This window comes from Vanacampus margaritifer, chromosome 6 (assembly GCF_051991255.1).
Source record: "Vanacampus margaritifer isolate UIUO_Vmar chromosome 6, RoL_Vmar_1.0, whole genome shotgun sequence".
Taxonomy (NCBI): domain Eukaryota; kingdom Metazoa; phylum Chordata; class Actinopteri; order Syngnathiformes; family Syngnathidae; genus Vanacampus; species Vanacampus margaritifer.
The window spans coordinates 21,614,032-21,634,779 of record NC_135437.1 but is presented as its reverse complement, the minus strand read 5'-3'; the positions used below and the strand labels follow the sequence as shown (position 1 = coordinate 21,634,779).

The window sequence follows — 20,748 nt, the reverse complement described above, 5'->3', positions numbered from 1 at the left end:
ATGCCTCCCGTTTTTTGAGCGCGTGCAAAGAAGAATTTCATCTGGTTGCATTTGTATACATTCTAATACGAGCAAAATGCTGGTCAATGCAAGGTAAAATATTTAGCAAATATACTAACTCATGGCAGCACGGTGGCTGACTGGTTAGCACGTCCGCCTCCCAGTGCAGAGGACGTGAGATTGAGTCCGGGCTTCGGCCTTCCTGGGTGGAGTTTGCATGTTCTCCCCGTGCTTGCGTGGGTTTTCACCGGGTACTCCGGCTTCCTCCCACATTCCAAAGACATGCATGGCAGGTTAATTGAACACTCCAAATTGTCCATAGGTGTGATTGTGAGTATGGTTGTTCGTCTCTGTGTGCCCTGCGATTGGCTGGCAACCAGTTCAGGGTGTACCCCGCCTACTGCCCGAAGCCAGCTGGGATAGGCTCCAGCACCCCCGCGACCCTTGTGAGGAAGAAGCGGTCAAGAAAATGGATGGATGGATATACTAACTCATGTCACCGTCATTACAAAGAAATGATGAAAGTGTGCGAGTAAATTTTGTGCCAACGCGACCGACTGAGAAAGTTGGTAACAACAGTGCTAAGATCACAAAGTTATAGTAGCTTCTTTCACATTGATTTGATGTCGTTGGTGATGATTAAACATGATAGCTGATAGCATGTTGGTGCTATGTGACATAAAAAGTTGGGAAATGATTCTATGGACTCTTTAGTTTTTCGATAAATTATGAACATTTATAGGTGAAATGTTAACCCTTTAAACCCTGGATAGATAATGTAATGACAGCCATTTTAGTTTGTCCATTTCCAGTGCTCCTTTAGAAAAATTTGTCTGATTGCTACAAATTTGAACCACATATAGGCTACTTGACACACACAACTCAGCTGTATATTTATAGAGCAATTTAAAACAACCATTGCAGTTTTCTTAAGATGGAACCCAGGGGCAGCAGATACAAGGAAAACAGCAGAGGCCCCAACATTGAACCCTGTGGAACACCGTACATTCTGTTATACACGTCAATTCATATTGCGCATTACGCGTCCCACCACATTATTTATTTTTGTTTGCCCAACATTGTTAGTATGAAGGGATTACAGGGCTCTGAGATCTGCAGACTTGCGTCAACTAGTGGAACCCAGAGTTTGAAGTAAACATGGTGACGCTGCATTTAGCTGTTATGCTGCACACAAATGAAATAAGCTGTCCGATAAGCTGAAGTCAGCTCCAAATGTAGATGCTTTTAAATCCAGGATAACAACATTGCTTTTTTTCCCTATACTTTTGATTAAGGTCTTTTAAACGTTTTTAAACCACTGTTTTTTTTTTCTTTTAATTATCTTATGAAACCTCTTTACTCTAAAGTTTGCTGTCTGTTTTAACATTGTCAATGTACGTTCTTTTAGTAAATTTTGTAAGCTACTTTTGTTTTCTCTGCTTTGCTTGTGAATGTTAACTGCTGTTGATTGAGTTGCCTTGTGTGTGCCTTGCCTTACAATAACAAAGAACTCACACGACGTACCATCGCAACAGTTACAAGTCGACTACCGAGCGCAACAAATTCCCTGCAGCAGCGATAGGCGAAACAACGTGGCGTGATCACCTGCAGCCGATGATGGCCAAGCGCGGCATGTGTGTCTTGACCTCCGCCGAACCCCTGAGACTGACTCACCGAACTCGTGGAGTTCAATCGAACCCAGGTTAAGAACCACTGTACTAGATAGAAGCACTTGCACCACTTGGTGGGATGTATTGAGCTGTCGGTTTCAAACCCCTGCTCAACAGTCTTGTCAGTCCTATACAGAATGCACACAAAGATAACGGCATATATAAAACCCTCAGTAATTCCTGAGTCATTATGACCTCAAACGACAGTCATTTCCAATTCACCACGTAATGCCAGCGCCCACCATAATCCTTCCCTGCAGTAATGACTAATAATAAACCCTTTTGCATATTATTAGTCAAACTGCAGGTTGCTGCCATTGTTAATTGGCATAATAAAACTCGATTCACAGTCTGAGAAATGAGCTGAAGGGCTTTTTTATTTTATTTTTTATGAGTACCGGTAGAGCTGTAGAAGAACAGGAAGTTATCATTCACAAGTGTGCCAAACGCCAGTTGAGGAGAGTTCACTGACTGGCGGGTCAGAAACAGGACAGCCTGATTTCATGATGAATGCGAGATGGCAGGTGGGCCAACGTTTTCCCGTAAGAATTGTCATCTAAATAAAACCAACTGGATGCGTCTACGAGCGCTGCCTTGTGTTTGCTTGTTAACAGGCCGTATAGCAGGCAGCCAAAACCGCTTTATGAGTGTTATTAGTTCATTTTACTCAGAGGATAGCGGGGGTCCCTGCGTCACTGCAGGGAGGTCGCGTGGCCTCGGAAATGATGTGGAGGGAAAACAAGTTGGAGCCGGTTTTATTGTGTTCTTACGAATGTTGGTAGGTGGTTGGTTGAGCAGGTTGTGGGATGGACCATGTGACATCCCTGTTTCTGATTGGTTGATAGATTTGATTGGCTTTTTTTTTGTTTGTTCCACAATGCATATTTTTCCCATCATGCATGTGGTGGAGTTTCCTGTTTCTGGTTGTGTTAGAGCTCATCCATTGGTTGGCTGGCAAAGACTGTAAGACATATGACAATATCAAACACCTTTGATGTTGTTTTAAGGCCAAAACTAGGAAAAAAATGATTTAAAACAGCTGAGATTACCACCTTACACTCGGTTGACCAAACATCTTCTTTTGCCTGGATAAGTCCTTTTTTTTTTTTTTACATCCTGTCAGAGCATCTTTTTTTCTTTTTTAAATAAATTCATGAAAATGTGCACCGTGTTCTTACAGTGACTGGTAGACCGCGCAGTGCTCTCAAGTCGATCACAAGGGGTGCAGGGGAAAATAAGCTTTTTATTGTTATAAAAAGTTTAAAAAAATAAATAATAATAATAATCTTTTTACGTATCTCACTTCCTGAATGTTCAAATAAGGTCCTGATGTGTTGGCAGCCCAGAACTTCAGCTTACTGGTAACGCTCAGTGCTCACAAACTGCAGGGCGCTAGTTCGATCCCCGCTTTTTACATTTAATAAAAAAATAAATAATTGGTTGATTGGGATGACATATTTAAGATATTCTAAGGATATTACAATTGTTTTTTGGGTGAATTCAGAGAAAATTTTATTTTGAGTTAAATTTGAAAGCATACAAAGAAAACACGTTTTCAGTGTTTAGGTTAAGAATCCAGATGTCTGAAAGCTGTGATCCATCCATCCATCCATTTTCTTGACCGCTTTTCCTCACAAGGGTCGCGGGGGTGCTGGAGCCTATCCCAGCTGGCTTCGGGCAGTAGGCAGGGTACACCCTGAACTGGTTGCCAGCCAATTGAAAGCTGTGATATATTATAAAAAATGATAATAAATAAAAAAAAAATCCAACGACATCATATTACCAGTTTTAACATTAAAACATTTTTTAACTGGTGATGTGGCATAGTGACCAACAGCTTAGTGCATTTGGCTCACGTTTCAGAAGTTGTGGGTTCAAATCTGTCCTCTAGCACGCATGGGAGGTTAAGACTTGAAATTGTCTTTCGCTGCAAGTGTTAATGGTTTGTATGGGTACATTTTAGATGAACTTCTGAAACAGGATTATCTATTAAAATGTTTGGTGATAAATGTTAGAGCGCAGCTCTTAGCTATTAGTTGAAACAAGTGTTTGATCACAAGGGCATTTATATTCTCGGTTGCCACTTCACAGCGGTTGTGTGTTGTGTAACTATACTTTACTGTGGTCGCTACAGGGGACAATAACAAAGACGATAAAGCTGCCGCGTTGTTCTCGCCGCAGCCTTGTATCTCTGTCCTCATGTCATAAGAATTTCTCCTCTTTTTTTTTTTTTTCAATTCCCACCAGGCTGTTTCTTTGGTGCTATTTTAAATCCCGGGTCAGGCGGCTGACGATCGGGAACACTTCCAAGAGATATACCACGCAAGGCCCGACTGGGGTGTTAAAGTGAATCTCAGCAAACAATGGCGGCTTGTGTCTGTGAGATATTCTGCTGTCTGCATGCATCATAGATGACAATAGTCTGCAGGAAGCCAAGTACAGCTGCTTGTGTAAATATTGTGGTACCGCCGAGTTCCACGACATTCTATTTGATTTCCCTTTGAGATCAATTATATTTGGTACAACTTTTTCCACAAGTCATTCGGGAAGACCATTTTTTAAGGTCGTGGATGAGCTGAGACTGTCCCAGCCGTCTTTGGGCGAGAGGCGGCGTGAGCTCAGGATTTAGATCATCAATGAATGTAGGGTGCATGTTTTTGGGATGCGGACTCCGGAAATTAAGAGGAAATTGAGGGTAACTTAATGACAATGTATCATATAGTAAAAGTATAAAGGTCAAAAGTAGACATCCATGCAAGATAGCTCTTTTTGCTCTATTTTTCACTTCACTTGGGTTGTGGCGTATCTTAACTCAAATTTTGGCTCCCAACTCAAAGCCTTAAAATGAATTTCTGGTTATTTCCATTAAATTCCCATGAAATTCACTGAATTTTGCAAGCCTTAAAGCAACACTAAGGAACTTTCAGTTTACGTCGTTCATGCGGTGCCATATGGACAAAAGCGGTATTGTTATGTCTGAAGGAAGACTACATTTCCTATGAGGACAAGCTCATTGCGCCGTTTTTTTTTTTAACTCACTCCAGTGAGTGAAATCCGGGCCAATGTTGATCCTTGACTGTCCTTTCCTCTGGGGTAGCTTTTGACATATGCCGTAAAGCAGTCAGCACATTTGTACTTGTTTTTTGGTGTGGCAGTGTTCCCACCATCCTCCTCAAAGTTGCTTAGTGCCAGTAAAAATGACAGAAAAATACAGACCCCTCAGGCGATTGCAAAGGTACCAATCATACCAGTTTTAAGTCTATATTTCATCAGAAGAGTTAAGAAAATATTTTATTAACTCTTTGACTGCCAAAAACGTTAAATAACGTTTAGTAAAATCCTATGGAGGAGTGCCAAAGACGTTAAAAGACGTTTTTTTCAAAACAGAGGTGAAACTAACCATTTTCTATTATTGATTACTGAAAAACGGAATAAGGTAGAAACAAACTTTTTTTTCTGATGAAAGATGATAGTCCAATCTTTCATTTGGTAGTATGTGTGTTTCCATAGTCCAAACACATAATTTCCTGTGGACCTTGAAAGATCAGTCAAAAATGCTTAAATCGGCTGGCACCCACGGCATCCCTTTTCCGAAAACGTCTGGCAGTCAAAGAGTTAAGGTTGAAAAATTCCTTAGTGCTTCTTTAACACCTCTTAACATGGCTTAGTAGAAGCAATTCTTCAAGTCATCCACATGGCTACTTCAACCCAATTGGTGTCCTTTTCCGTCTTTTCTTCCTTTACTTCAGTCACCCTATCAGGAAAAAAGTGTCGTGAAAAGCCAAAGGCAAATCACAGGGCAAATCCCTTGATGCTGTCTGAAAAGAGGTCTAGTAAGGCGTGCTCGCGGCTCGTGTGTGTCAGTGCAAATTCCCCAAATTGTCTGAGGTCTTCAGGCATATTTTTTCATCAGTATTTTTGGTTGACCTCTAACTTTGAGGCAATTGGAATATCAGTATTCCAATGGGTCAGGGATTGCGCTTGAGTCTGCGCTCTACTATTGGCCATTCATTGAAAAACTGATTTAATGGGGGTCTGGTCGTCACAATTAATGAATTCCATAGCTCCCCTCGTGAACGTTTCAGTGTGGAATGTCAACCTTGACCGCTTTGTTGTATGCTTTTCAGTAGCAGAATTATTGCGGCTTTCTCGTTTGTGTCCAAGAAACCATGTCTGTATTCTAATAAATCACTGCATGACCCCCAAGTGGGTGTGAGCCACATGCAGGGACTCTCATTGTTTTGTGTCCGCGATAGCTGCAAAAAAAATTGTGTTTGCTTATTTTCACGAGTGAAAATTGAAGGTTGCCTACTATTATGAGAAGCCCGAGAAGTTGTGCATATTTATGATTAATAAACGACTTCGACAAGAAGACGGGGAGCTACAGTTGCCACAATGCATCCTCCTGCGAATTGCTGGCTGCTATAATTACACTTTCACTCTTTCATGGGATTGAATCGTCAGAAAATATAAAAGCGCCCACCCCACCCCCACATCCCACCCACCCCACCTGCCATGCATTTTAAATGCTGATTTGAATGGAAATGAGGTGCTGCAGGGAGACCATTTTATTGCAGGTAGTTTCCGACATGAAATATCAAAACAGCTGTCTTCGCTTACACTAGAGTAGATTGGAACAGCTGGATACCACGTTTCACTTTTTTATTCCAGGGGCAGTGAAATTTCCCAAGATTGATTTTGAAGTCAAAGTATAGGCAAATAATTGAAATAGGAATAATCTGTTCAGGGGTGGGCAGCACGTCTGCCTCGCCAGCCTCCTCCCACGTTCCGAAATCAGGCACGGTAGGTTAATTGATGGCAAGGCAAGGCAAGCTTTCATTTCTTACACAAGGCAACTCAATGTGCTTCGCTCAAGCAAAGACGCAACAACAGCTAAAAGTATTTACAAACATAACCGCGGACGGCATTCAGAAGTGAAGCAGAGAAACTAAAAGTAGCTTATCTAAAAGACTTAATATTGACAACACATAAAAGAACATTTTAAAACATTTAAAAGTAAAGTCAAGAAATAAAAGTGGGTTTCTAAACTTACTGTGAAATTGATTTAAAAATGTTTAAAATACCTTAATCAAAGAAATGTGGGGGGGGGGTTCAAAAATTTCAACCTGGATTTAAAAGCATTTACAGGCTGATTTAATTTCTGTTGGTAGCTCATTCCATTTGCATGCAGCATAACAGCTAAATGCTGCTTCACCATGCTTGCTTTGAACTCTGGGCTCCACTAAATGACCCGACCCCAATTTGAAAGCTCTAAATTGCCCATAGATGGGAATGTGTGTGTGTGAATGGTTGTCTGTCTGCATAGTGTGTGATATTGGAGGGGGAAAAAACTGAATAACACAATTTTTTGCTGGTTGGTGTACTGGCTGAAAAAACGATTTTGTTTTTATTTTCTTCATTTTTTTTTTAAGATCATGAAATTTGCAAAATAATCCCGAGTCAAACCTGAGCACTTGTGCCTCACTGATTCCATTTGACGAGGCAATGAATTGCTTAGCTTGTAGTCTATCCAATTAAAGAGTAAGTCCAAATTTGACCAATTTTCTTTTTCTTTTTTCCCAAAATGTTATAATACGAAATTTGTGGGGTTTTTTTTACCTCCAGTCGGCCTTGGCCAGTCACTGATTTGCCAGACAAAAAAAAAGTCAGCAAGGAGGCCGAATAGCTTCCTTCACAGTGACAGCTCTCAGCAGGTAGGAGAACACAGCAAACAGATGCGAGTTTTATTAGCATCCGTAAAGCTAACAAACCATTAGCGGTGTGAAACAGAAACAGGCCACCCGTGCAGTTAGGTGTCTGCGGTGCACAATAACCGAGCCCATTTATGCAGCCTCGTTGGCACTATGGCAACCTCGCTTTGTTACCCTTTTTACACTACTCGTTTTACTACAGTGCTAATTAATTGATGTTGCACTCACTCCTCGTATCTGGCATGACGTAAATGTCTCCCAGGCAACATCAAGCCACCAGACCAAAACAATCTGCCGCCTCTGGTCTTTATTTAGAATATTTGATGTGGAAAATGTATTCAGCCTACTGATCATATAAAATTTCTCTGTCGGGGCACTGCCTGCTGTGCATGTAGCTAATGATGAAAGAAAAGCAAGTATGAACGTTTAATTACTTTAATATTGTGGATTATGTAAGAGCATATATTTCCTTTTTTTTTTTTAGTTTTGTGGATGCTTCATGTGCAAGAAATCTGTTTGTTTTTGGTGGTATACGCTCCCCTCCAAAAGTATTGGAACAGAGGCCAGTTTCTTTATTTTGCCTTTGACTGAAATTATTACGATATGACATTAAAAGATGAATCTGAGCCAAGAAATGAATGATTCTTTTTTTAATTGCACGTATTTAGAAATTGGAAAATAGCGCCTCCCACTCATTTTTTTATAACGTGACTGACTGTGTGTGGATGTGGGTTATGTCTGCGAATACTATATTGGAGCCATTGAGAACTTGGGCTAACTCCAATTTTGTCATTTTGCCGGGGAGTGATTTATAGCTTTATGGCTGCAATAAAATCTGGAGGATTTATATCTTGGTGATTGATAAGGCAATGACTTCTTTTTATCTGGATGAATTTTTATTCCACATATAAAATCATCAATATTTTGTGAAAGATGAAATTAACTTTCATTTATAGTAACAGGCACCAAGTGCTCAAGCACGACTTACTTTATGAATATGATCTGAACCTCACCTTCGGGGACGTTTGTGTGGTGTAGATGAAGGCTGGGGTGGATCTCATTTCTGGAAGCTCCGTTCTCCGGAATTGGCCTCACTGTCCCAATACTTTTGAACGGGAGAAGACATATTGTAAAATTGTACTGAAGTGGAACACCCGCCTGACTTTGGTACTTGGAGTGTACGTTCAGTTCCCACTCATGATAGTGTGAATGTGAGTATAAATGGTTGTCTGTCTGTACACGTGCAAGCGGTCTAGCGTGTAGTACACCTTTTACCCGATATCTCCAGCTCCTCCACGACCTTGAATACGGGAAGCCCTTTGAAAAATGGATGTCTGGCTATCGATTATTGCTTATTCACTGTGTCGTTGCTAAAATTTCCTGACAGCACAGCGAGTGCTTTCCACTCGACTGCACACGTCCCACGCACACATCCGGAGGATCTTTGCATGAGATCATGCCTATCGGTGTCCTTTTTGGTGAGCTCATATCCTAATGGAGCGCCGCCGCCACGTTTAAGTGACGCTGTTAATGCCCTCCAAGTGAACGATACCCACTTTTGTCTAATGGCAGTTAAAGGGAGCCTCGATTAGTCACAGTGCTTTGCATGTAGTGGAATACTGATTAGTGATTGGATATGAGTCCAATACAAGATTCCCATTTTGGAACCACTTTACACACACAATAAATGTTAAAGGGGAAGTCAACCTTCAACATTTCTTGACAATAATATGTTAAATGTGACCTCACTAGTCTCAACATGACATTCTGATTAATATTACATTTGTGGAATACGAGTTATGAAGCAAAATCCAGCCGTTTTTTTTTCCATCTGAGGGGGCGGCCATTTTGCCACTTGCTGTCGACTGAAGATGACATCAATGTTGCTCAGGGCTCAGGCAACGACCAATCACAGCTCACCTATTTTCTAAAGCTGCGCTGAGCAACATTGGTGTCATCTTCAGTTGACAGCAAGTGACAAAATGGCCGCCCCCCCTGAGATGGAAAAAAAACGGCTGGATTTTGTTGCTTAACTCGTATTTAATTAACGCAATAGTAACCAGAAAACCATATTTAAACTAGTGGGGCTGCATAGAACACATTACTGTAAAAAAAAAAAAATGGGGGGGGGGGGGTTGACTCCCCCTTTCACAGACGCGTCCATTTGTTTGTGGAGGATGGCAGGACTGTGCCATTTTTGTTTCGAGGGTACGGGGGCAAGTTCCATCGTAACTAATAGAAATTTAGCTTTTCAATCAACCACCAAAATTACTCTATTGGACAAAATCATACTAAATTCTCGTGTGTTTAATACTCAGTTCTTTGCTAATATATTCATAAATTAATATTCAACATGCAAATGCAGTGATGTATTATATCGGTTTTAGCATGTGTCCTCCACAAACACAAGATGAAATGGCCCTTTTTGTCCTTTCATTTTCCTGCTTGGCCCTCAGTGGAAAAAAAGTTTGGACGTCACAGATTTGGATTTCGGCCCTTTATAGTTCCGGTGTGGTCTTTTGATGAAAACGATGATCATCGAGTCACATCACTGTCCATCTGCTCCATGTGCTCCAGGTGGTACGAAAAGGTCAAGGGTCACCTCTTCCCCATCTGAGGCTTGTTTGCAGAGAAGTGAGAGCAGAAGGGTTGCGTTTAATGATGGCTGAACAAAGAAAGCACTGTACATACGTGTACCCAGCACGTGCTCCGATTCATCGATTGTGCAGTTTGTGCCCGTGATGTTGGTCGACTCGACTTTGGGGGCACGACTGCAAAACGGCTCTCAATCGAAACGTAGGCGCGAGATATTAACAAAAGCTCCTGGTGTGTAAAACAAAAAAGCGTGCGGCTCGTTTATTTGTCTGTATTGCTCACTTGTGCTTGCGCAGAGAAATATGAAGTGGCCAATTACGGCGGGTGCCGGCGAGGGTTTTTAAAGAGCGCATGATTCATGGCGATGCGGCGGGTGGGGACCCCAATCTGCCAGAGGTTTGATTAAGGAAGGATTTGGGGCTGACAAAAAGCCTTGTGTTGTACATCTTTGTGCAAGTTGTACGTGTTGAAATATTAAGGCCAGCGTCTGACAAGAGACTACTTTGCTTTCTATAAAAGATTATTAATTCATCGCAGCCAGCCTTTTAGTTTTGTCACTCGGAGCTTCATTATTTATCAAATTCGCAGCAGAAAAATGCATTACTTTTTGGTGAAAATTGGGAAATGAAATGCAGACAGAATAATTTAGTTTTCTGTTTTTGAGATCCAATGGAAATTTATGCCTACTCAAATGGAAGTGGTAGAATGTCAGCCTCCTAATTTACAAGCAAACAAACATATTGCTTGAGTTTTGGGCAGGGATGGCGCCGTCATAGATTTCTAAAGTGGCATTGGCCAGATTGATAATTGTAATTCACACACATTGTTTTGACCAATCGCGGCAACGGATGAAAATATCGTCTTCGGGGGGGAAAGCCCAAACATTTTTACCAGATAAAAATGCATGAAGCACCTCTCGCTGTTCAACATTCAACAAGCAAACGGTGAGTAATTCTGCGAGAACAGAATTAATTGCAGCGTCCATTCGTCTATGTTACGTTTGTTTGTTTTCCCCGGCGTCGGCGCTTCCTGGTTTCATCACAGCTGCATGTCCCGCCCTAAACAACGCCTGATTGGTCCGACCTAGAAAAAGGTCGGTTGGGAACGTATCAGCAGGAGCAGTATAGATGAATTCTCATAATATTTTTGAACAAATACCGTGAGAATTCAGCTTGCTGGCAAGGTTAACAGATTTCAGCCCTGTCAGAAATCTGTGTAGCCTCAGTTAAGCTCCACCAGCATTTTTTGTTTTTACATTCTAAAATATATTTTGATATTATTTTGTCAGCCCCCCCTATGTATTGGTCAGCCCCTCTTTAGCCCCAGGAAAGGGGGAAAAAATCCTAGCGCTGCCCTTGGTTTCAAATCGTATATTCCATCATTCTTCAAGAACCAGGATGTAGCCGATAACGGACAACCACAATTTAAAAAAGGGTCCTGTACATTTCATATACTGATTTTAGTTAGATTCTATCCTAAAATGCTTTAATTAATGTAAAACTGGCATTTTGTGTCTTCCTGGAAAACCTATATTGTTTTTTTTAACGTTTTGAAACGATAAATCAAGGTGAAAGTCGGTGTAGTTCATATATAGAACTATGAAGGATGGATGGATGGATGGATAGCTACATGGATAGATAAACAGATAAAGAAAGAGTGGGGGAAAAAATATCTAAAATGCCACTGTAACAAGTCTCCCGGGAAGTCAGCTGCCTGGCTTTTAGAGGAAGGAACTGCTTGTCTAATCTAGCGTGCTTTTTCAATGTAAGAGAGACAGGCTGAAGTGCACGAGGCAGAAGCGCACGAGGCTGAAGTGCGCGAGGCTTTGTGTGTGTTGAAGCCATCAGCTCATATTCTTTTGATAAAGCGACACGTGGGAGCTGGAACAGGTCGAACTTTAATTTCCTTCAACATGCTCAATTAATTAGCTACATTTTTCATTAGCCTTCCAATTCATATATATTTATGCAGACGTGCTCCACGTTCTGCTGCTGCTGTGAGTCTTTTTTTGTAACTCATAAAAAATATTGTTTTTTTTTTTCAAGTACAGTGGGGTGGGGGTGGGGGGGATCTAAGTCACAAAATATGCAAACGTTACCTTCTCATTCCTTTGACCACCGGCCAATACTGTAAAAAAAAAAAAATAGAAAGTGGCCTCCTAAAAATATCCCCTCCGAGAAGCTTTATAACTTCCTGTCTTTGCTCTCATCATTCTGCCCCTCCTCCGCTCCAAAACAAACCTCCACGCCGTGTTTACCCGTCTGACTCCACATGGAGCTTTTTCTCAGGGCACACAAACACGCCGTGACGAAACGGCGGCAAGCGCTGATGCAACACAGAAGTTTAAAATAAAAGTCGTCCCTCTTTCATATGGACGCCCCTCAATTATTCACAAGTCGAGTTTACAGTAAGTACAGTGCACATGGTTGGAGGAAGCACTTTTCTCGTGATGCTCCCCTGCAGTTACTGTACACGTGCCGAAGGAGCACGTTGTGAGAAATAGTCCTTAAATATTCTGAAAATGGAAACAACTTATACTTTATGGTCGCAAATATGTATAAAGTATATATATATACATTTGTCCAACTACATTATCTCTTTGTTTTTACTTCCCCTCTCAAAAATATATTTTTTTCAAGTTATACAGGTTAAAGGTCACAATAATGGTGGAAAAAGTTTTTAAATTGTCAAACCCGCCCACCCCCCCACGCTTCACCCACCAATCAAATATGTGTACTGTTTAACTGAAGCTAGCCCTCATTTGTGCTTTCAACAAAAATTATTGCAGCTCTGCTTACCTTTTTGATTAACATAATAGCAAAGGTGTCACATCAGCGAGAGGTGTTGGTGTTTCAGCATGATAGGGTTTTAGCTAGTGTAGTACAATGGTATGATTCTAGCCGTCACTTTAAAGTGGCTCTGGATCTTCACACACCCTAACTGATAACTGTGTGGAGAGAGTTATTATTAGGGATTGGGAATCTTTGAATGTCTCACGATTCGATTTGATTCCGATTTTTGGCTGTGCGATTCGATTCACTGCCCCAAAGTGGCCAAATCGGGTACAACATGAACAGCGCTCCCAATAAAGGCACACACAAACAAAGGGAAGACGGTAAAAAATAATTTAAGTAAAATCGATTTTGGGACATTTAAAATCCATTCTGAATCGTACTAAATGAGAATCGCGATTCTTATGAGAATCGATTTTTTTGGCACACCACTAGTTATTATATTTATATATATATATTACATTATATTTTCAGATTTAGACAGATCAAAGATTTACTGGGCTGTTTAATTTCACACTTTGTTATAACTATTTGTATACAATAAAAAATATATATATTTACCGTAGCATGTCCCGTTTAAGTAACTTTAACTGTCATCCTGCTGTATTACACTCATACGCACTTGGGAAGATTTTAGAATAAATCGCAGGCACTTACTGCCACCCAGCATGTGGTCAATTCCAAGAGAAAAACCAAACAGAATATCCTAATCTCCTTTTTGTCTTCTTCCCCTCAGGGGTCCTGACTTCCACCCGTAGCATCATCATCATCATCAAGCATGTGAGAGGAGCTCTCAGCATGCACAGGATGACCACATCCAGCTGAAGCTGAAGCCTCCCTGCCTCCCGCAGCCTCCCTCCTTTTCCACATGACCGCGAGAAGATGACTATCACCAGTCGGCAGTCCTTGAATGTCCTGACGGTCATCTTCCTGCTGCTGTCCACTGCAGGTCTATACCTTTGCTTTTTTTTTGTTGCTTTTTTTTTTTTTAAGAATGAGCAGAATAATGGGATGTTACTCTTGAAATTGCAGTTTTGAGGGATTTCCCATTCTGAAAAGCTCTTATTTTACAGGGGTGTTCATACATCCATTTTCCTTATTCTTATTAGCCTTTCAGGTGGGCTGGAGCTTATTCCAGGTGACTTTGGGTTCAAACCATGTTAGCTAAAAAAAAATTTTTTTTAACACTTTCAATAATTTAAATTAATCTCCAATGTTTACATTTTAACTTTGACATTGAAGACATTTAACATTTTCAATTTATATTTTTACTGTTTATGAATTTACTTATAAACATATATTGGAATATAACTGTATTGTAATGAATATAACTGTGATGATGTTGTTGTGAAGTATATTGGTACTTTTTCACTCCCTGCCAGCTGGTGAGATAGGAATGTGATGGGAGTAAAGTTCTCAAGTTCTCATGTCGATAACACTGTTGGGCTGAGGGAGTCTAGGTCTAATGGCATTACCTGTCTAATGATATATTTCCGGTTTGGACGGGGAACTGGAGTAAACATGTCAGTAAATCACTTGTCTGTCTATTATAATTACTAACCCTTTGTCCAGTCTCAGAGGAGGAGTATGCTTTTTTCATCTATAAAACGACTGTGTGTTTTCATATTGACACACTCGAGGCTTAACATCACATTTGAATGTAAGCATTAAATCTTGTGTCTTTTAGAAGCTTCTAAAATAAACTCTTTGCAAAGAAGGCTTCTTCATCAGATCTCTTATCCAATTATTTTGAACACGCAAAGATTACACTTAATATAGTGATCAACTAATACCTTCAACATCCCTAAAAATGAAGCTTCAAAATCATAAAAAATCGAGCTGCTGTGTGCATGTCCACCTAATGCTTGAAATAACTTTTACCACATGCTACTTCATCCAGCATCATTTTTATGCCTGCACATCATCCCGACATGTTTTAGGTGTGAAAATATATCTAGCTAAAGACTTTTTGTGGCTGGAATATATCCCACTGTATCGTCGCAAAGCTTTCCATGCTGCGACAAGGGGCGCTAATCACGAGCTGACTCATGAGCTAGCCACCAGCTAGCTTACGAGCTAACAGGCTTGCAGGCTTCCTTACTGGCAGGAAGCTCATTCATAGTGTCATCTCCTCGCTTAAGAGGTTAAATAACAAAACCGAGCTCTTCTGTCAATTGTGGCATCCAGTTATGAGATGTTTTCGGGGTGTAAGAATAGATTGCTAGCTACTGTAAGTGTGCAATGTAGCAATAGCTAGCAATTCTTGATTGTGCCAGATAAATTCTGATGCGAACGAAGGGGCTTTGAATTTTTAGTGGTGGAGGGGAAACTAATGGCAGACATCCAAAGCCCCCCCCCCCAAAAAAAATCATCCATCCAGGAAAACGGAAATAATGTAAAAGAGTTCAATGCTATATCCCCACAAGTCATTACTACTACTAGTAAGGGAAAAAAACAAAACAAATTATAGATTGTTTAAATTTACCAGAAATTTACAGCGTGTTTAAAGAAATCAAGCAGGTAGGTTACAAAACAGCTGACGTCCACTGTAGGAGCCAATTTGACACTTCCTTTAACAACCTTCATCATTAATAGACTTTATCGTCCACTTTTGCCAGCTCAGCCTTCTTTTTATGCGCCAGGATTTATGGGACGCAAAGCTGCAAATGAGACCTGTTACACCGTCCCGAACATGTAGCGAGCGTAAAGGTCGAGCGGAATGCTTTAATGTCGCTACATGCGTACTCCCTCTCTCCTCTTTCATTGCGACATTGTCATCGTGTGGGCTGAAGGTGGTTGTACCTTACCAACCGGATTATATCCTTTTTATTTATTTATTTTCTTCTTCTTTTTTTCTGAAAAAAAAAAAGGCGGATTATATCCTAAAAGAGATGGCCTCTTTTCAAATGCTGATCTACTGAAAGATGCCTTTCATCTGCACTTTAAGTGGACTTTCATCTATTTCTTTGGTTGCTTTTTGAGCGCTGGTAATAAAAGCAGACACTCAAACATCAATTAAATAACGCATAAAGGAGACATTTGCTTCTACACGTTTTCACTCTTAGAGGCAGCCGTGTTTGTCAGATTACTCGTTGTTGTCATTACTGACAATATATGACCCATACATGACATTCCATTTGATTGTTTTTGTTTTTTTTCTTCTCACCTCCGCTGCAGCACTTTCAGCTCACTACCGGGTGTGCGAGCCCTACTCCGACCACAAGGGGCGCTACCACTTCGGTTTCCACTGCCCCCGGCTGTCGGACAACAAGACGTACATGTTCTGCTGCCACCACAACAACACGGCCTTCAAGTACTGCTGCAACGACACCGAGTTCCAGATTCTCATGCAGATCAACCTCACTACCACCGCTGATGGGTATTCACACAAGTGAGTAATAGTAATCTATTACATACCTGCAGTATTTTGTAGGCTACAGATTTATGCGGTACTACAAAGCTGCAGTTGGAAGTGAGCCATCCTTGACCATTTTGACGATGCTGATACCAAAGTGCATTCTGTTTAAACATTAGTTTTACTTTTATTAGGGATTTTTTTTTTCTACAGTGTTGCAAATAGTGAAATGGGGCTTAAATTTCTTGTCCTTATCCGTTTTTCAAGATGTTGCAAAACTTTGAATTTTGGTGTGTTTTGTTATCTTTAACAATGTTAGACAACAGTGATGTGGAAATATTAGCTTTTTTTATATTGATTATTTTTAACAATGGTGGTGTAAAATTATACTTTATTTTGTTAGCTGTTTCAATTTTAATGGTTAATGAAAATGTACGTACTGTGGTAGAATTTTTTTTATTTTGCTGTTCTTTACAATTTTGACGTATGTCTGGTAGACATTCTGGTGTTGGTAACTTTTCTAATTATTTCGATGCTGGTTATGGAAAAATATGATGTTTTGGTAGCTTTACAATTTTTGATGGTGCTGGTGCTAATTCATCTCAAAAAATAGAAAACAAAATTATTCTGTCTACATTTTATTTCCCAATTTGCACCAAAAAGTCAAACATTTTTCTTCTGTGAATTTGATAAATACTGTTTGGTGGAAGCTGTTATTTAATTTAAAATTCGTATTAATATATTTATGGTATCCTTCATAATTTGTTCAATGGTAATATAAAAGAAAATCATTCTCAGTGGATTTTTTGGGGGTCTGACCGTTTTTGACAGCAGTTTTGCAAAGTTTTGTAACAAGGCTTAATTTTGATATCCTTAAACTTTTTGATAATGAAAACCAAAATATTTACATTCAACTGTACATTGTATAGGAACGAAATCTGCATTATTTTGGTGTCTGACCATTTTTGAAGGTGAACTGTGACAAATATCTAATTGTAGATTGAACAAGTTCGGGGGGGGGGGGGGATATCTTGAAAAAGTTTTCACAACAGAGTGAAAACAAAACAAAACACAAAGTCACTTACTTACTGCGCCAAAACGGTACAAATAAATTTAAAAAAAACTGCATTGACAAAAGCACGGCTTCACAGATATAGACAACATTTAATTTGGATTTGGCCTTAAAATACACAAGATATTTTAGTTCTGTACTTTGTTTTTCCTGACATGAACTGTTTTTGATTATTCCATCAAATTCATTTCATATTCAGTACACACTCGATGCATGAGTAGTCCTTGGAGGTGATGTTGTTTCCTGCCTTATCTCAGAGCCAGCAGGATTCCCCCCCCAAAACGAAATGTCTGCATTCAAACTAGGACAAGGGTTCGGGAATATGAAGCATAACACACTGAGGCAGATCTGTTTAACACGGCAAGAGCAAAAGCAATTTATTTCACAATGGCCTTGGCGGATGTACGCACTCCTTCAGAGTGCACCATTGTTAGGTTTTACAGGAAGAGCGGAAATCTACTTTAGATTTTTCAATTCATCTTTTTTTGTTTTTGAGTTAAAAAAATATATATTTTTTTAAATCAAAGTGATATAAATGCTCCACTTCAGCCCAATTATTGTTAAACGTTTGCCTCGTTTAAGCCTCAGTGTTGATTATTACATGATGGAGTCACACCTGACCACCAAGTGTGTCATACTTGAACTCAATTCAATGAGCCAATATACGCGACGTGCAGTCGGTGCGAATACGTGTCTAAGGTGCACGGTCGTAAATACTGCGGAAAAAAGCAGTGTATGTGCCTGCAGACACTCTCAGTGGGAGGTTTGGGTGACAAAAACACAGCTTGTGCCACGACTAATGCCCTCCCAGCATGCCACAGTGTCCCGCAGCATCGCGTCCGATTACATTTCTTCTTCTCTCCTGCTGCTCCTTAAGGAAAGCAAGCTTGAGCTTCAACAAAAGTGGCTAAAATTCTGAACTCATATTTATATATTTTCTTTCTATGCTGTGTTGAATATGGAATAACATTTGCTGGTCAAGATGGATCGAGTCAATCGATGCGTTTGTGTATTTTTGTTTGCTGGCCCTCACCTTGACTTAAGCACAAGCCTGCATTAAGCACCACTCTAACCACAATAATAGACGTAATAGGATGGAAAGTGTTCGTTCAAACTTTGAGTGTTGTTTACCTTCTATGCCAAAAAGCGTATAATAAAATCTTTCTGGGTAATCGAATAACTCAAATAACTCGATTAGGTAAAAAGTCCAAGCAAAATGTGTGCCTCAAAGTTGGCAGGGATCATTTTTCAATTCAGACTAATGTTACTGTGGAGCAAGCACCAATCCATTTATAAATAATGTGGCGCTATGGAGATGAATTTTAATTAATTTAATTTATAATGAAAAATAAATAAATAAATACACAAGCTACTGAATGGTGCCCAGTCAAGTCGGGCTATTCCTAATCTGAGCACAAAAACAAAAAAAATAGCCAACTCTACTTTCCTTTGCCGGCACACACGTCACTCACCATTTGAGATTCCACCTTTTAAAGCCATACACACTCAAAATCACAGATATTTTAAAGTAGAATATGAGGATGGTGACCCCCAAGTGAGTAATTATTATTTATTTTTTTTATCTGCACTTGATTCATCAATGACTAGAATCAATTATATTTGATATCTGAAGCCCTCATTTACATACTGTTTGCCATCTTTAGACTACGCTATGTCTCATGCAAATGAACCAGCCTTCATACTGCACTATATGTCTGGGCTCCTGGCAAGTCTGGGTCTCGTCAACATGACGACCAAAAAGTTTTGCGATTGGAGGGGATTCGGGGTTGCCCTTTGCACTGAAGCAGAGCTCAAAGTACGGGAAAAAATAATGAAAGCAGGGATAGGGACAAATATGCTTACAATTTGGTGGATAACTTCACCAAGCAATCCAGTTAAGGAGTTTTTTTTAGAAGCTAATGCTAATCTGTCCACTTCACAAAAATGAATGCAGCTCTGCTTACCTTTAGACTTTGACATGATAGCAGGGGCATCACACCTGTGGGGCGTGTGCATGATAGTGAGTGCTTTCATAGTCTGACTGTCAGACTGTCACTGAAAGTAGCTCTGGATCTTCACCCAGCCTCGCTTCTCATATCATGGGTGGTAAAACGATGTGGGGTGGTTATATATAGATAAGAACGGCTAACACTCAGACTCATTTTCAAGTAGGCAATGACATATTAAAAAAAAAAAAGATTTACAGTTTTGTTTAAATTTCACACCTAATGGGTTGGCAGGCACCTCAGACGTCCAACTATTTGTATACAAGCCATTAAAATGTCCCTTTCCCATTAAACGCGCCATTAAACACGGCGTGTGTATGCGTCCATCTGTATGCAGTAATTACACAGCGCTGGTGGGAGTGTGGATCTACGGCTTCTTCGTCATGGTGCTGCTGGCTCTGGACTTCCTCTATTACTCGGCCATCAATTACGAGCTGTGCCGGGTCTACCTGGAGAAATGGGGCCTGGGGGGCCGCTGGCTGAAGAAGGCCCGAAGCCAGTGGCAGCGCTCCATGGCGGACGAGAGCCCGGGCCAGGCTCAGCCCACGGTGCCCGGCCTCTACCAGCCCCGACACAGTCTCCGGGGGGAGAGCCACAGCCCCACGCTGCTGCCCTACAACACATCCAGCGCATGGTGAGTCAACTGTGGGACGCGCAACACGCTGGTCGGCAACAGTGAGGGACGCAATCCCATAATATTCATTCAGTAGGATTTCACAGATCTCCTTGGTAACAGCCTATTGTCGTGAGGAAGATTCATGGAACATTCAGATCGTTTTAATTAGGGATAGACCGATTATCGGTGCTGATATTCTTGCTTTTTGACCGATATCGGTATCTGCCTTTTGAACTCGTTTAACTCCCAACCATTTTCACTGAAGCAACCCCCTTTGCTCCCAGCTGTTTTACTGGATTTTGACTGATTTCGCAAGGCCCACAGAATATTCTGTTCTATTGCTATAAAAACATGTAACCTACCAAAAGAAAGATTAGAGCCTCTTCTTTCATCAGAAAAAAATAAATACATTTGTATCTGTTTCCGTTTTGCAGCAATCACCATTAGAATATAGCTATGTTTCATCATTATTCACAAACCTGTTGAAAACACTGTCAAAAAGACCTTGTTGCACCGTAGCCCTGGCTGATCTTTTATACTCTGCTGCCACCTGCTGGCCGTTTTTTGTAATAACTACCATTGCATTAAGAAACCTCTTCAGGTCTGCTAATAGTACACAAAACAAATGTGTGATAGAGTTTTTGAATAGATTAAGTTTTAATTATTGCCTTGTTTCTTTCTGAATCACTGATAAGCGATTGAACGTCATCACATCGTCCCCCCTCTCATTTTTTTCCACTTACATTTTGTCAACATGTTATTGTAAATATTCCTTTTCCGCTCTGTATTTATCTTTCACCTAAAAATAGCTTCCCAAAAGATCCATTTGCTTGTCCAGCCTATTCGGAAGTTGTCGTTATTAATGAATAGAACAGAGCAACGTGGTCCTCTCATCTCACATCTGAATCATAATTTTTCCTTGTCTCTCTCT

The 20,748-nt window shown here is 40.4% G+C and overlaps 1 protein-coding gene across 4 annotated transcripts in view; it reads left to right on the top strand.

Annotated features, from left to right (window-relative positions):
• Nucleotides 1-20,748, top strand: part of LOC144053816 (protein shisa-like-1a) — a 62,760-nt gene that overhangs the window by 33,903 nt on the left and 8,109 nt on the right. For 3 of the 4 annotated variants that reach the window (XM_077568660.1, XM_077568658.1, XM_077568659.1), the window contains 3 exons: nt 13,505-13,717; nt 15,946-16,159; nt 19,539-19,839. In XM_077568660.1, coding sequence (XP_077424786.1) covers nt 13,651-13,717; nt 15,946-16,159; nt 19,539-19,839 — 582 coding nt within the window. In that variant the 5' untranslated portion in view covers nt 13,505-13,650. Of the gene's footprint in view, nt 1-13,504; nt 13,718-15,945; nt 16,160-19,538; nt 19,840-20,748 lie in introns of those variants that run through there. The other variant, XM_077568661.1, reaches the window with a different exon arrangement.